The sequence below is a fragment of the Hyaena hyaena genome, unplaced genomic scaffold (assembly GCF_003009895.1).
Source record: "Hyaena hyaena isolate Hyena2069 unplaced genomic scaffold, ASM300989v1 scaffold_2250, whole genome shotgun sequence".
In the NCBI taxonomy this organism is placed as follows: Eukaryota; Metazoa; Chordata; class Mammalia; order Carnivora; family Hyaenidae; genus Hyaena; species Hyaena hyaena.
In genome coordinates this window covers 49,065-65,261 of record NW_024082855.1, presented here as the reverse complement: position 1 = coordinate 65,261, position 16,197 = coordinate 49,065, and the positions used below count along the sequence as shown (strand labels likewise).

The 16,197-nt window shown below is 38.6% G+C and overlaps 1 protein-coding gene across 1 annotated transcript; it reads left to right on the top strand.

Annotated features, from left to right (window-relative positions):
• Positions 1 to 653: 653 nt before the first annotated feature.
• Positions 654 to 4,271, top strand: LOC120227358 (zinc finger X-linked protein ZXDB-like). Its single transcript, XM_039225490.1, has one exon. It carries the CDS (start codon positions 669 to 671, stop codon positions 3,102 to 3,104), a length of 2,436 nt encoding a protein of 811 aa, XP_039081421.1. The 5' UTR covers positions 654 to 668; the 3' UTR covers positions 3,105 to 4,271.
• The last annotated feature ends 11,926 nt before the right edge of the window (positions 4,272 to 16,197 follow it).

Sequence of the window (16,197 nt, the reverse complement as noted above, 5' to 3'; positions counted from 1 at the left end):
GGTCCTGGAAACATTGCTTCCAGAATTCCTTAGAGATTTACTCTATACCTCATCCCTTCCCTACGTGATGATATATTATGTTACCCATCACCACCCCAGTGCAGATTTTCCTGCCATAGGTGCTATCCCCTTTTGCACCGAAGACGTCCTCAAGAATTTTTTATTGGCCATTGGCTCAGGAGCAACCCACCATCACCTCAAAACTTCATAGCACCCAGCCAGCCAGCTAGTAAACAATTTTTAACATGTGAAAAGTACTTAGTACCATGCTTACCACTGGGAGGGGCTGGGGTGTTTATTTTGGTACATATAGTGATGTACGAATTTAAGTTGCATTTAATAGATTCCTAGGTATTCCGGCACCATTAACCAAATGAACTGTCACTTCTTCATTATCTGGGAAGACCCTGATTTCCTACAAATATTGAATGAACAACTATTTATGCACACCAGGCTCTGCCTCTGGATTTTCTATTCTGTTCCAGAGACCCCGTACCAGAATATTTAAATCACTATGTCGTTAAACACGTTTTAATATCTGATAGGGCCAGTTTCTGCGCACTGCACATTTTTTTTCCCCTTTCAGGAACATATTCAGGCCCGCGGCAGGGGGCGGGATCGCTCCTCCTCCTCAGCTCTGGTTCCCGCAGAGCCTCACAGACACCGAGATGGAAAGCCCAAGGCTGCTCCTGGCTCCCGGGACGCGACAGAGCGGCGGTGCTGGTATCCCCGCGGGAGGCAGCCGGGTCCACGGAGGCCCTGACCCGCGGGCTGGCCAGGTCCCCGCGCGCGGACTCCTGCCGCTCCCGGACCTCCAAGATGGCGGGCCCGGGAGGCGGCGCGAGGAGGCCAGCGCGGCCTCACGGGGCCCTGGCCAAAGCCCATTGGCGCCGAGGCCAGATTACGCTGGAGGCGGTGGCGGCGGCGGCGACGGCGATGATTTTTTCCTGGTGCTGCTGGACCCAGTGGGTGGTGATGTGGAGACCTCGGGAGCCCGCCAGGCCTCAGGGCCTGTACGAAAGGAGGAGGCCGAGTCGGGCCCACAGCTCCAGAAGGGTGAGAGTGGCGGCAACCCACTTGGCCGCCAGGCACTAGGGCCCCGCTGCCAGTCTGCGGTTCCCGCCCCAGCCCCGGCCCCAGCCCCAGTACCGGTTCCCTCCCCAGGCCTGGGACCAGCCATGGCCTTCTCTAGCACCTTCACCATCCGCAACCAAAACCTGCTTTTGCGCTTTGAGAATGGTGTCCTCACCTTTGCCACGCCCCCGCCGGCAGCCTGGGAGCCTGGGGTCGCGCCTGTCCCTCAGTCTGGGGGTCTGATGGCTCCGCAAGCAGGGGTCCTGCACGCAGCGCAGCCCAGCGACTGCCCAGAGCTGCCGCCCGACCTCCTGCTGGCGGAGCCGGCTGAACCGGCGCCCGCCCCGGCGCCTGAGGAGGAGGCAGAGAGCCGGGCAGCAGCTGAGAGCCCCCGCAGGCCGCTAGGCCCAGGCCCGGGGGTGGTGCTGTACCTGTGTCCCGAGGCCCAGTGCGGACAAACCTTTGCCAAGAAGCACCAGCTGAAGGTGCACCTGCTGACTCACAGCAGCAGCCAGGGCCAGCGGCCCTTCAAGTGCCCCCTGGGCGGCTGCGGCTGGACTTTCACCACCTCCTACAAGCTCAAGAGGCACCTGCAGTCGCACGACAAACTTCGGCCCTTTGGCTGCCCTGCGGAGGGCTGTGGCAAGAGCTTCACCACAGTATATAACCTCAAGGCACACATGAAGGGCCATGAGCAGGAGAACTCATTCAAGTGCGAGGTGTGCGAGGAGAGCTTCCCTACACAGGCCAAACTCAGCGCCCACCAACGCAGCCATTTCGAGCCCGAGAGGCCCTACCAGTGCGCGTTTTCCGGCTGCAAGAAGACATTTATCACAGTGAGTGCCCTATTTTCCCATAACCGTGCCCACTTCAGGGAACAGGAACTCTTCTCCTGCTCGTTTCCTGGCTGCAGCAAACAGTACGACAAGGCTTGTCGCCTGAAAATTCACCTGCGGAGCCACACCGGTGAGAGACCTTTCCTTTGTGACTTTGACGGCTGTGGCTGGAACTTCACCAGCATGTCCAAACTCTTAAGGCACAAAAGGAAGCACGATGATGACCGGAGGTTCATGTGTCCTGTGGAAGGCTGTGGGAAATCTTTCACGAGGGCCGAGCACCTGAAAGGTCACAGCATAACCCACCTGGGCACAAAGCCTTTTGTGTGCCCTGTGGAAGGCTGCTGTGCCAGGTTCTCTGCTCGCAGTAGTCTCTACATTCACTCCAAGAAACACTTGCAGGACGTGGACACTTGGAAAAGCCGTTGCCCAGTCTCTACTTGTAATAAACTTTTCACATCCAAGCACAGCATGAAGACCCACATGGCCAAAAGGCACAACCTCTGCCAGGATCTCTTAGCTCAGCTAGAAGCTGCAAATTCTCTTACCCCCAGCAGTGAACTTACTAGCCAGGGACAGAGTGATCTCAGTGATGCAGAGCTAGTGTCTCTCTTCTCTGATGTGCCTGGCAGTAGTTCTGCTGCAGTGCTGGACACAGCACTGGTGAACTCTGGAATCTTGACTATTGATGTGGCTTCTGTGAGTTCAACTCTGGCAGGGAACCTCCCTGCTATTAATAATAACTCCTTAGGGCAGGCTGTGGACCCTCGGGCCTTGATGGCCACCAGTGACCTTCCTCAAAGTCTGGATACCTCTCTCTTTTTTGGAACGACAGCCTCTGGTTTTCAGCAGAGTCCTTTAGGTATGGGTGATTCCTCAAGTCTAAGTGTGGGGCCATTGGCATCTCTGGGCCCTTTGGCTATGAAAAACTCGAGTCAAGAACCCCAAGCTTTGACCCCCAGCAGTAAGCTAACAGTGGACACGGATGCTCTGACTCCTTCCAGCACCCTTTGTGAAAACAGTGTCTCAGAACTCCTGACGCCAACCAAAGCAGAATGGAATGTACATCCTGACTCTGACTTCTTTGGACGGGAGGAAGAAACCCAGTTTGGATTCTCCAATCCAGCAGGAAACCATGGTTCTCAGAAAGAAACAGATCTTATCACAGTGACTGGCAGCTCATTTTTGGTATGAACCAACTGTTAATTTCTTGACACATGGCTTACTTTTATGAGTTACACTCAATTTTAAGTGTATTCTGGACTAAATGTTTAAATGCAGTCATTTCTTATAGGTTTGTAAAAGAACAAAGTCCTGGGCTACAAGTCTGAAGATTTAAATTATGATCTTGACTCATGTCAAGTTGTGTGACCCTGAGCAAATGACTTAACCTATCTGAGCCTTAATTTGCTTACTTATAAAATGAGGTGGTTTAAATAGATTGTTTCTAAGGTATTTTTAACTCTGTGATTCCTTGATAATAAGCTTATTTCCATGGGAAAAATTAGGACATTTTTTAGTGATGGTGTTGCATGTGCTTTTTTTTCAAACATACATAATAGTATAAGAAACAGCCACATGCTTTGCACCCAAAATCAGCTATAATCAGTTCACAATTTTGTTTATCTAATTTTCACTCTCAGCCTTTTCAACAATTATTTTGTAACAAATAGCAGATATTACATAATTTCAACCATAATTGTTCTATATATAGTTATATAAAGTGTGAGCTCTTTTGGAAAAAATTACAAGTCTATTATCATACTTAAAGTTAACAATAACTCCTTAATACCAATAAATATCCAGTCAGATTCAATATGCAATTGTCCCATAAATGATATTTATTTTAATATTTTGAATATAGAATTTTAATAAATCTCTTAAGTGTGTTTTTCATCTGTGTTTCCCCTTTGTCTCTTAACTTGCACAGATTGTTTTACATGTAGCATTTTCCACAATCTTAAATTTTTGTAATTACGTCCTTCTGGTGTTAAGTTCCTCTACCCTCTATTACCTTAATTTGATAGTTGGATTTAGAGACTTGATCAGATTGGAAATATGATTTTTGGGCAGGAATATTTCCTAGGTATGTAATGTTCTTTTTATCAGGTGGTATATAATGTCTGGTTCTCTCTTTATGATATCTGCAGTTGCTGCTGCTGAATGCATTTATTCATGATTACCTGTGTTTCTGATATCATGGATTGTTTTTCTAGAATTACTGGTAGTGGAGGAGGAAATGATGTTTAAGGCATTTGTAACAGTTTAATAGAAATATTCAATGCCAGAATATTTTCCTTAAAATTTTTTAATGTTTGTTTATTCCTGTGTGTGTGAGAAAGAGAGCTAGCGAGCAAGTATGAGCAGGGGAGGGACAGAGTGAGAGAGGGACACAGAATTCAAAGCAGGCTCTAGGCTCTGAGCTGTCAGCACAGAGCCCGATGCGGGGCTCAAACTGACAAGCCTTAACTGACTGAGCCACCCAGGCACCCCAATGCTGGAATATTTTCTTAAACAGTGATATAATTAACAAGAAAAAAACAGGATTACGATAAAATGTTGGCTGTTCTCCCCATTTATATAACTTCCTGGCCTTTTTAAATGAGAGCAGAATTTGTTTTTGTTGAAATTGCCAGCCTGAATTTTGATAGGAAACAAACCCAGGGTCAAAGTTGTGTGGGATAAGTGGTCTTGATAATTTAGCCTCAATTTCCTGGCTGTTAAATGATCACAGTAATGCATACACATAACTAACATACTTTAGAATTTTCTTCTTTTCAAGTTTTTAATATGTAAGGAAAAGTATTCTGTGCTTTGGCATAATTTGAGGAATTTATATAATTTTTTTATCCTCTCAGGCCTCCCTACTCTAAGGGAGAAATTGAGATAATTTAATCGTATTCATTTTAGGCAATAAATATTCTGAGGTTTAGGTTGAGGCAGGATAGGGAATCTCTTTATTTTCTCCTGTGAATAATTACCTTCCCCACTTCTAGGAATTTCTGTGGGGAAATGCCAGGAGAGGAGACATTGCTCACAGGTATATTTGTATCCCTTTCCATTAGATGAATTTGTCACCATCTTTGCTTCCAGAGTCAGACTTCACTGTGATTGTGGAGCCTGCTACTGTATGAAGCTCCGATAATAAAATAGAGGAGGTTTCCCTCCCTTTGTGGTCTAAGGAGCTCATTGTTTGCATTTTCTCAGAGTTGAAAAGATAGAATGAATCTGAATATTGTGTAAACTGGCTGTCTTATATGAGTGTAGCTTCAGAACAACACTGTAGTTTTGGCAAAGTAGGTGACATAACTCATGACAATTTAGCCAACTTATATTCCAAATGGGCTTTGCCTAGTGACTGACAGTTCTATACATAGCTTAAAACAAAGAGAAATCATTTTCACCTCTCCTTTTCCACTCATCCAACTTCAGTGATTCATTCCATTCGATCTCTGTTACTTTCTGCTTAACTTTATCCTCACTTCACTTCCATGTACGTGCATTCCAGTCCTTGCTATGCCTTTCTTTTTTTTATTTTTTAATAGATAGATCTTTTCCTGCCACTGTTTTCTCATCTTAGAAAATACTGTGTGTGTATGTATGTATATATATATGACTCAGATGATAAATGAGATTATTTTATATACTGTTCAAATGAGATTTCTGTTTAATTATTTTCCTTTTTTAAAGTTTTTGCCATAGAGTTCTGCTAACGAATATTCTCTTATTTGCTCTAGTGTACTTGTCCAGTAGTGTTTGCACGTGAATGTCTATGGATGACAGTTATTGTAACACTTTGGCAGTGCACTAAAAACTTGCCACTTTGAAATGTTTCTGTACTGTTGTGTGTGTATACACACACATATTTTTTAAGTGGTTGTATTCATTTAGTGAAAAAAAGTAGGCATACTTTTGTAAATTAGAAATGCTCAGAATTTTATTGTCTACTCATGCAACAGTTTTCTCCCTTCTCTTTGAAATATTTGTATTTATAAAGTACATTTCAAAAATATTGTCATTTGTTAAGGTCTCTTAAATAGACCACTACTTTTCATGTATGGAAGATAAGTGTGTCAAGGATTGAAATGAATGCACACATAGCAAATATCAAATAAATTATTTAAGCACCAAGAGAATTTAATACTGTGACTTTATTTTTTTAATTCTTCAAACCAACTTCCTCCTACTAAAGAGTCATAAAATAATTGTTTCTTACTTACTCATTGCTGGAATTTTCAAAGGACAAATGTTATTTTTTTCAAAAATAAAAACCTTTATTTGTCCGTGGGCTCAAAGAGTTTCATTGAACAAATTTGTTCAAATGATTTCCCTTTCAACACCATTTTCTAGAAAAATGGTGAACCTCTTTACTCATTCAAAGTATGGAGTTTAATTTTTGTTGAAGGTAATATAAATTGGCTATTACTCCATATTAAGTAATGGTAAAGTTTTAATTTAATCCTATTTCCTTTCTTCTTCTCTTCAGTCACAAGATTTATTAAAAAATCTTGCCCCCCAAAAATAAACAAAATATTGTCAATTGAAAACAAAGTAACATGTTATTTTAAAAATAAGTCAGCTTCTTGGGGGCTCTGTTGATCATGTTGATTGTAAATAAAAATATATATTGGTATTGGCATCATTATAAATTAGTATAATTAATATAGCACAGTACTTGAAAACAAGAGTGAAACATGGGTAGATTTTGAAGTTTATTTGTTTCCCTGACCTAAACTCTTCATGTTCTTATCCAGTAAACATATAAGAAGGCAGTTTGTCAGCCGGGATCCCATTGTATTTATTTCAAATTAACAAATATTTATTAAGCACCATTGTGCAATTACAACATAACATATTGAGGGTTCTATGATAAGAGCAATATGCAACTCTTACCTTTAAGGAGATCACAGTAGATAGGAGGAGAGAGACAAAAAATTTATTAAAGAATTGGCGAACAGAAATGGAAAAAGTTTTTATTTGGTACCAAAATGATTGAGAAGTAAACACATACAAACAAACCCACAACCCTCCCCTCCCCCACACACATATACACAGTAAGAAAAATTAGGGGTTTATTCTGGGCACAGATGAAAGCTTGTGAACATGTTTTAATAGAGGAGTCAGATCATGAAAGTGATGTCTTAGAAAGATTAATATAGGGGTGCCTGGGTGACTCGGTTAAGTGTCCAACTTCAGCTCAGGTTATGATCTCACGGTCCGTGGGTTCGAGCCCCATGTCGGGCTCTATGCTGACAGCCAGCTCAGAGCCTGGAGCCTGTTTTAGATTCTCCCTTTCTCTCTGACCCTTCCCTGCTCACGCTCTCTCTCTCTCTCTCTCTCTCTCTCTCTCTGTGTGTGTGTCTCAGAAATAAATTTTAAAAAAAATAAAGGTTAATGTAATGGAAGTATACAGTATGAATTAGATGGGAGAGACTGGAATAGCATCAGTGGGAAAGATTTTGTAGCAATTCAGCAAGTATGATATGATTAAGCATAAAGCCTGGACTAGAGGGGTGTCAGTGGAAAATGAAAGGAGGGAACCAATATTGAAGATGTTTTCAAACAGAATAATACTTAGTGCCTCATTAGGGAGATAGATTATGATGATTGATAGATAGATAGATAGATGATAGATAGATAGATAGATAGATAGATAGATAGATAGATAGATAACATTAAAGAGAGACTGAGAAATCAGAAATGATAACTCAGGTATCCTTGGGGACTGCAATAATCACATTTTTACCAACAGAAGGAGAGAAGTAAGGAAGCATCTTTTCAGAAATAAGCATGTAAAGATGGTATTTAAATGCTAATTGATAAATTATAGTTATCCCTGCATAAGCTATCCATATTGTGGTTTATCCACTTTCTAGACAACAGCAGAGGGCCACTACCTCTTTCTTGGTTGCTTCAGACATGCTCAGAATTACCTATATAGTTCTAATCTTTTTACTTCCCTTTGAATTACTGAAGGCCTCCTCATCTTGTCTTGAATGACCTAGATCTGCACTAATTCATATGGCAGCTACTAGTCATATCTGTCTATGGAGCACTTAAAATGTGGTTACTATGACTCAATGAAGTTTTAATTACATTAAATTAATTTAGATTTAAAAACTGAAACAGTTTAAACTAGTTTCCAGTTAAATGTAATTTTATTATTTTAATAGGATTAAATTTCACTTTAACCATTGACAATTTTGCATTTGAATTAAGATGTGTTGTAAAATGCAAACCAGATTTTGAAGGCTTAGTTTAAAAAATTAGAATATTTCATGAGTTTGTATATATTGATTAAACATTGAATAATATTTGAATTTTTTCAGCTTTATTGAGGTATAATTGACCGAGTTGTGAGATATTTAAAATATGGGGCGCCTGGGTGGCTTAGTTGGTTAAGCGTCCGACTTTCACTTAGGTCATGATCTCGCGGTTCGTGGGTTCGAGCCCCGTGTCGGGCTCTGTGCTGACTGCCAGCTCAGAGCCTGGAGCCTGTTTCAGTCTGTGACTCCCTCTCTCTCTGACCCTCCCCTGCTCATGCTGTCTCTCTCTCTCTCTCCTAGAAATAAATAAAACATTTAAAAAAATAAAATAAAATAAAATGTATATTGTGGTGATGTGTATAAATTGTGAAAGGACTCCCACTATATAGTTAATTAACACATAGATCACCTCACATGTATTTTTAATGAGAAAAATTTAAATATATTTACTTAGAATGTAATATTAAAATTAATTTTACCAGTTTCTTAAAATGACTATAGATGATTTTAAATTACACACATTATCACAATTATTTTAGAAATTACAAATTACACATATTGCTCTTTTATATTGCTATTGGACAACCTCAGTCTGGATGCTACATTACCTCTCCAGACTACTCTGTATCAAAATGAGCTATGCTCTCTCCTCTGTCCATAAAGTTTCTTCTACTTTTAAGATTCAGTGGCTATTGTATGTTTACGGAAAAAATAATCTAGAGTTACCACAGATTTTGCCATAGATTGGTGATGTTTTGTCATGACTTTATCAACTCTTTATGAAAGCTCTATTAGAGTGAATTTTACCTGCATTTGTCTCAGTTAGAGAAAGCAGGATTAGAATTCTCAGAGAGCAATATTCCTGAATCTGTGTGAGATTGACTTGGGGCTCCTTAGAATTATTTCTGTCAGTAGAGAAAATCATGAGGTGGGAGAACCTAGCCATGAGAATCCCTACCATGGTCTCTCCACTGTATAATCCCCCTGTCCATGTAAAGAGATAACTCAAAAAGAATAGAAGAAAAAGAGTGTTAAAGAACAAGGACGGATAATTATACCGTATTTAATGGTAAATTTGATAGAAGTCCTCATTGCCAACTAAAATAATTTTCCATTATTGTTAATTGTTTTAAATAGACATTTAGGAGGGCCTGGGTGGCTCAGCGTTCGACTTTGGCTCAGGTCATGATCTCCCAGTTTGTGAGTTCAAGCCTGGCATCAGGCTCTATGCTGACAGCTCAGAGCCTAGAGCCTGCTTCGGATTCTGTGTCTCCCTATCTCTCTGCCCCTCCCCCGCTCATGCTCTATCTCCCTCTGTCTCTCAAAAATAAACAAACATTAAAAAAATTAACAAAAAATAAATTGACATTTAAAGACATATAAAACCCTTTTCTGAAGTAAACATCTTAACTCCGTATTTTAAAAGGGAGCATACAGGAATCTCTAAAAGCACAATCTCTGAATACCTTTATACTTACTTATCAAGTTACTAATCAGCAGTTATGTAGCAAGTATCTAATATATGAAGGTATTAACCTAAGTATAACTCATTAATTCATTAATATTTTACCACTTATTACTTCTTATGTGACAAATATTGTCCCTATATTCAAAAGCATGAACTAAATGACAAACTATTAAAACTAGTGTATTACAGAGTTCTAAGAGATATTTTATAGATCTTACCAAAATAAGAAGTATTTTTTGTGAGTGGACATAAATTTTGATGATGGTAAATCAATACACAGAATATAATCAAATATTTTTTCCACTGGAATCTAAAATTTCATTTTAGGCATAAACATTAGAACAAAGTTGTTCTAAACTAAATATTTGACAGGTGTTTTGGAAGTAAGTTTGTTAAATATAGCAAAAAATTTTGAAAATCAATTATGAAGTAGGCTTTATTTTTATTTATTTCTAGATTACAGTCTTTGACATGAGATGTAACAGAAGTGATCCTAGAGATGTTATACTTTCCTCGCTCATTTTATGAATGAGAAAAAGTATTAAAGCATACAAAAATTTTTGTATGTGAAATTTATTTTCTTATAAGAATGAAGGCAAAAATTAATTTTATGGAATAATAGGGAAACTGTTTTGAAGGTAGCTTATATATATATATAGTTTGTCTACACTAACTGGAAGGAAGGAGATAATAATTAATTTCATGTAACAGGTTGAGAGCTAAACATGAAGGAACCTAAAAGTTCACCAGTACTCTAGGATGTGTTTGTGTGGGTTAGCCAAGCATTTTGATTTCTAGGTAAGAAACAGTAGCTTAACACTTTCAGTCTACACTGGAGTAGCAAAAATTTTTTTTAATGATAAGCAACATAGGTCTTCAGGATGTAAAACATTCACAAAAGGTAACAAATACAAGTAGAATGTAAATCTCAAACATTTTACTTATAGCATAGTTGCAAAAGAATGTCATTTATTTTATTAAATTCTTAATGTTTATTTACTTCTGAGAGATAGAGAGAGACAGCATGAACAGGAGAGGGTCAGAGAGAGAGGGAGATACAGCATCTGAAACAGGCTCCAGGCTCTAAGCTAGCTGTCAGGAGAGGGTCAGAGAGAGAGGGAGATACAGAATTTGAAACAGCCTCTAGGCTCTGAGCTAGCTGTCAGCACAGAGCTCAACGTGGGACTCGAACCCATGAACGCTGAGTTCATGATCTGAGCCGAAGTTGGGTGCTTATCCCATTGAGCCACCCAGGCGACCCTGGAGAATGCTGTTTATTTTAAACGAGACTAACCTCCCTCTTCTGTTTATTGGGTGAGATCTGGCTCACTGACAGAAGGAAACTGGCCTCATGTCTGCTTGGAAATTGGCCAGAACAGACAACCCTAGTGAAAATTCCAGTAAATGGAGTAGCAGCAGTTCATCTCAAGCTATTTCAAACTGTAGTTGATGCCTGTCCAAAGTGGCTGCATCAGTTAGTTAACATGTACTGGTTTAAACATTTAGTATGTGTTATTTCTAGTAAAATTTAGTATTTCCTCTTAAATTCATATGTATTGTAGCTTCCTGGAACTAATTATTAATTATTTTGTTATAATTTTGACAACAATTCTGATTCATACCTTATGATTAATAGTAAAAAAAATGAATGTCAATATTTAACTTTTGTCTCCATTAAATTTTTTTTTACTACATCAAATTTTCGTTTTTGTGGAGCATATTTTCCCACATTACCTGAGTATTTCTCAATCATTTTGTGTGCTGCAAGCAATAAAAATTAGAACTTGGTTAATATAAATATTTAGAATTAGAATATTGGCAACTTAGAAAATGGAGAAAGGTAGGCTTCTCTTCATTAAAAAAAAATTCTTCTTAATGTTTTTTATTTTATTTTTGAGAGAGAGAAAGACAGAGTGAAAGTGGGGAAGGGGCAGAGAAAGACACAGAATCTGAAGTAAGTTTCAGATTCTGAGCTGTCAGCACAGAGCCTGATGCAGGGCTCAAACTCACAAACCGCAAGATCATGACCTGAGCCGAAGTTGAACGCTTAGGAAACTGAGCCACCCAGGGTCCCACTTCTCTCCATTTATAAATGAGTGGTAAAGCTCTTGGAAAAATTAGAGGAGTAAGACTTTCTTGTAGCTAAGATCAACTTTGTAGAAAAAAGTTTGTTGATTTTATCATTTTAGATTGTCCATTCATAATTATCAAGTTTGCCTCTGGGTATAATCTTATATGTTGTAAGAAAATAGAGAAGCATATATTTTAAAAGCCATACTATTTAAAATATTTAGGCCATTCTTAGCTTTTGAGAAACCTCCATACTCTTCTCTAGTGTGGCTGCACCAGTTTGCATTCCCACCAACAGTGTAAGGGGGTTCCCCTTTCTCTGCATCCTCACCAACACCTGTTGTTTCTTGCATTGTTAATTTTAGTCATTGTGACTGGTGTGGGAGGTGATATCACATTGTAGTCTTGATTTGTATTTCCCTGATGGTGAGTGATGTAGAGCAACTTCTCATGTATCAGTTAGCCATCTATATGTCTTTTTATTGAAAAACGCCTACATATGTCCTCTGCTTTTTTTAAATGCTTATTTGGGGGGTTTTGGTGTTTTTATAGGTTCTTTGTACATTTAGGATACTAACCCTTTATTACATATATCATTTGCAAATATCTCCTCCCATTCTGTAGGTTGCTTTTTAGTTTTCTTGATTGTTTGCTGTACAGAAGCTTTTAATCTTGATAAAGTCCCAATAGTTTATTTTTGCTTTTGTTTCCCTTGCCAAAGTAGACCTACCTAGTAAGGAGTAGCTACAGCTGATGTCAAAGATGGTATGGGCTGTGTTCTCCTCTAGGAATTTGATTATTTGATTATTTCCTGTTTCAAATTTAGGTCTTTTATTCATGTTGAATTGATTTTTGTGTATGGTGTTAAAAAGTGGTCCAGTTTCATTATTCTGCATGTTGTGATCCAGTTTTCCCAGCACCATTTGTTGAAGAGACTTTTCTCCATTGGATATTTTTCTCCTGTTTTGTTGAAGATTAGTTTGGCCATACAATTGTGGGTTTATTTCTGGGTTTTATATTCTGTTCCATTGATCTATGTGTCTGTTTTGTGCCAGTAGTATAGTATCTTGATCACTACAGCATTGTAATTTAACTTGAAGTTAGGAAATGTGATGTCACCAGCTTTGCTTTTCTTTCACAAGATTACTTTGTTTTTTCAGGGTCTTTTGTGTGTCCATACAAATTTTAGGATTGTTTGCTCTAGCTCTGTGAAACATACTGGTGGTTATTTTTACAGGAATTGCATTAAATGCGTAGACAGCTTTGGGTAATGTAGTCATTTTAACAATATTTGCTCTTCCGATCCATGAGCAGAAGGTGCTTTTCTATTTCTTTGTGTCATCTATAATTTCTCATCAGTATTTTATAGTTTTCAGAGTACAGAAATTTTACTTCATTGGTTACGTTTATTCCTAGGTATCTTATGGTTTTGGGTGTAATTGTAAATGGGATTGATTTCTGGATTTCTCTTCCTGCTGCTTGGTTATTGGTATATAGAAATGCAGCAGATTTCTGTAGATTGATTTTGTATCCTATACTTTATTGAATTCGTGTATCAGTTCTAGCAATTTTTGGGTGGAGCCTTTTGGGTTTTCTAAGTGGAGTATTACATCATCTGCAAATAGTGAAGTTTGACTTCTTCCTTGATGATTTGGATGACTTTTATTTTCTTTGTGCTGTCTGAAAGCTGTGGCTAGGACTTCCAGTACTATGGCAAATAACAGTGGTGAGAGTGAACATCCCTGTCTTGTTCCTGACCATAGAGGAAAAGCTCTCAGTTTTTGCACATTGAGGATGATATTAGATGTTTTCTTTTTTTTGTACATGGCTTTATTATGTTGAGGTATGTTCCCTCTAACTCTACTTTGTTGAGGATTTTTATCATGGATCGTATTGTACTTTGTCAAATGTTTTTTCTGCATCTATTGAATCATATGTTTTTTATCTTTTATTAATTTGGTGTATTAAATTGTTTAAATATGAATCTGAACCAGACTTGCTGCCAAGGAATAAATCACACTTGATCGTAGTGAATGATCCTTTCAATGTACTGTTGGATTCATTCTACTAGTATTTCATTTAGAATGTTTGCATATGTGTTCATCAAAGATATTGGCCTGTAATTCTCCTTTTTACTTGATTCTGGCTGGTTTTGGTATCAGCATAATATGGGCCTCAAATAATGTATTTGCAAACTTCCCTTCCTTTTGTATTTTTTGGAATAGTTTGAGAAAAATAGGTATTAAGTCTTCTATAAATGTGTAGATTTCCCTTGAAGCCATCAAGTACTGGGCGTTTGTTGGGAGATTTTGATTACTGAAACCTTTTTTTTTTTTTTTTTTTTTTTTGCTGGTAATCAATTGGTTCAAGTTTTCTATTTCTGTTTCAGTTTTGAAATTTCTATGAATTCATCAATTTCTTCCAGGTGGTACAGTTTGTTGGCATATAGTTTTTCCTAATATTCTCTTATAATTGTTTGTATTTTGTGCTGTTTATTATTTCACCTCGCTCATTTGTGATTTTATTTTATTGGGCTCTTTCTCTTTTATTGTTAATAAATCTGCTAAGCAGTTTATCGATTTTGTTACTGTTTTCAAAGAACCAGCTCCTGGTTTCATTGATCTGTTCTACTGTTTCATTTTTCAGTTTCTATATCATTTATGTCTGGTGTAATATTTATTATAATTTCCCTTCCTTTATTGGGTTTGGGTTTGGCTTTGTTTATGGTTCTTTTTCTAGCTATTTTAGGTGTAAGGTTAGATTGTTTTCTTGCGATTTTCCTTTCATCTTGAGATAAACTGTTATTGATATATACCTCCCTCTTCTGAACACATTTGCTACATCCCAAAGGTATTTGACCATTGTGTTTTCATTTTCATTGTTTCCATGTATTTAAAAAAATTTCTTCTTTGATAGTCTTTTCAACCCATTCACTATTTAGTAGCATGTTATTTAACCTTTGTGTATTTGTGGGCTTTTCAAATTTTTTCTCGTGGTTAGCTTCAAGTTTGATTGCATTGTGATCAGAAAATATACAGGGCATGATATCAATCTTTTTGTACTTGTTGTGGCTTTATTTTTGATCTGGTATGTATTCTATTCCGGATAAAGTCCCATGTGCACTTGAACAGAATGTGTATTTTTCGGCTTCAGGATTAATGTTCTGAATATATATAAGTCCATTGTTTCCTTATTGATTATCTGCTTAGATTATCTATCCATTGATGTAAGTTTGGTGTTAAAGTCCCTACTATTATTGTATTATTATCAATGAATTCCTTTATGTTTGTGATTAACTAATTTATATATTTGGGCTCATGTTTGGGGCATAAATATTTACAATTCATAGATCTCTTGTTGGATCATCCCCTTTCTTATGATATAGTGCCATTCTTTATTTCTTGTTGTCATATTTGGTTTAAAACTTAGTTTCTCTGATATAAGCACTGCTACTGAGGCTTTCCTCAGATGTCCATTTTGATGTTAAATATTTCTCCATCCCCTCACTTTTTTTTAAAATAGTTTGCTGTCACTTTGGTTTCCATATAACACCCAGTGCTCATCCCCACAAGTGCCCTCCTCCATTCTCATCACCCCCCTTCCCCTCTCCCCCATACCCATCAGTCTTCAGTTTATTCTCAACATTCAAGAGTCTCTCATGGCTTGCCTCCCTCCCTCTCCTCGCCATTTCCCTCCTTCTTCTTTCCCACTCTCCTGCGTTAAGTTCCTCCTAATCCACCTATATGTGCAAACATATGGTACCTATCCTTCTCTGCCTGACTTATTTCGCTCATCATAACACCCTCAAGATCCATCCGTGTTGCTACACATGGCCAGATTTCATTCTTTCTCATTGCCATGTAGTATTCCACTGTATAGATAAACCGCATCTTCTTGATCCATTTGTCAGTTAATGGACACTTAGTCTCTTTTCATGTTTTGGCTATTGTTGAGAGTGCTGCTATCAACATTGGGGTACATGTGCCCCTATGCATCAGCACACCTGTATCCCTTGGTTAAATTCCTAGCAGTGCTATTGCTGGGTCATAGGGGTGTTCTATTGTTAATTTTCTGAGGAATCTCCACACGGTTTTCCAGAGGGGCTGCACCAGTTTACATTCCCACCAACAGTGGAGGAGGGTGCCCATTTCTCCACATCTTCGCCAGCATCTAGAGTCCTCTGATTTGCTCATTTTAGCCCCTCTGACCGGCATGAGGTGATATCTCAGTATGGTTTTGATTTGTATTTCCCTGATGAGGAGGGATGCTGAGCATCATTTCATTTGTCTGTTGGCCATCTGGATGTCCTCTTTGGAGAAGTCTCTGTTCATATCTTCTGCCCATTTCATCACTGGATTGTTTGTTTTTCAGGTGTGGAGTTTGGTGAGTTTCATATAGATTTTGGATACTAACCCTTTATCTGATATGTCATTTGCAAGTATCTTTTCCCATTCCGTCAGTTGCCTATTAGTTTCATGGATTG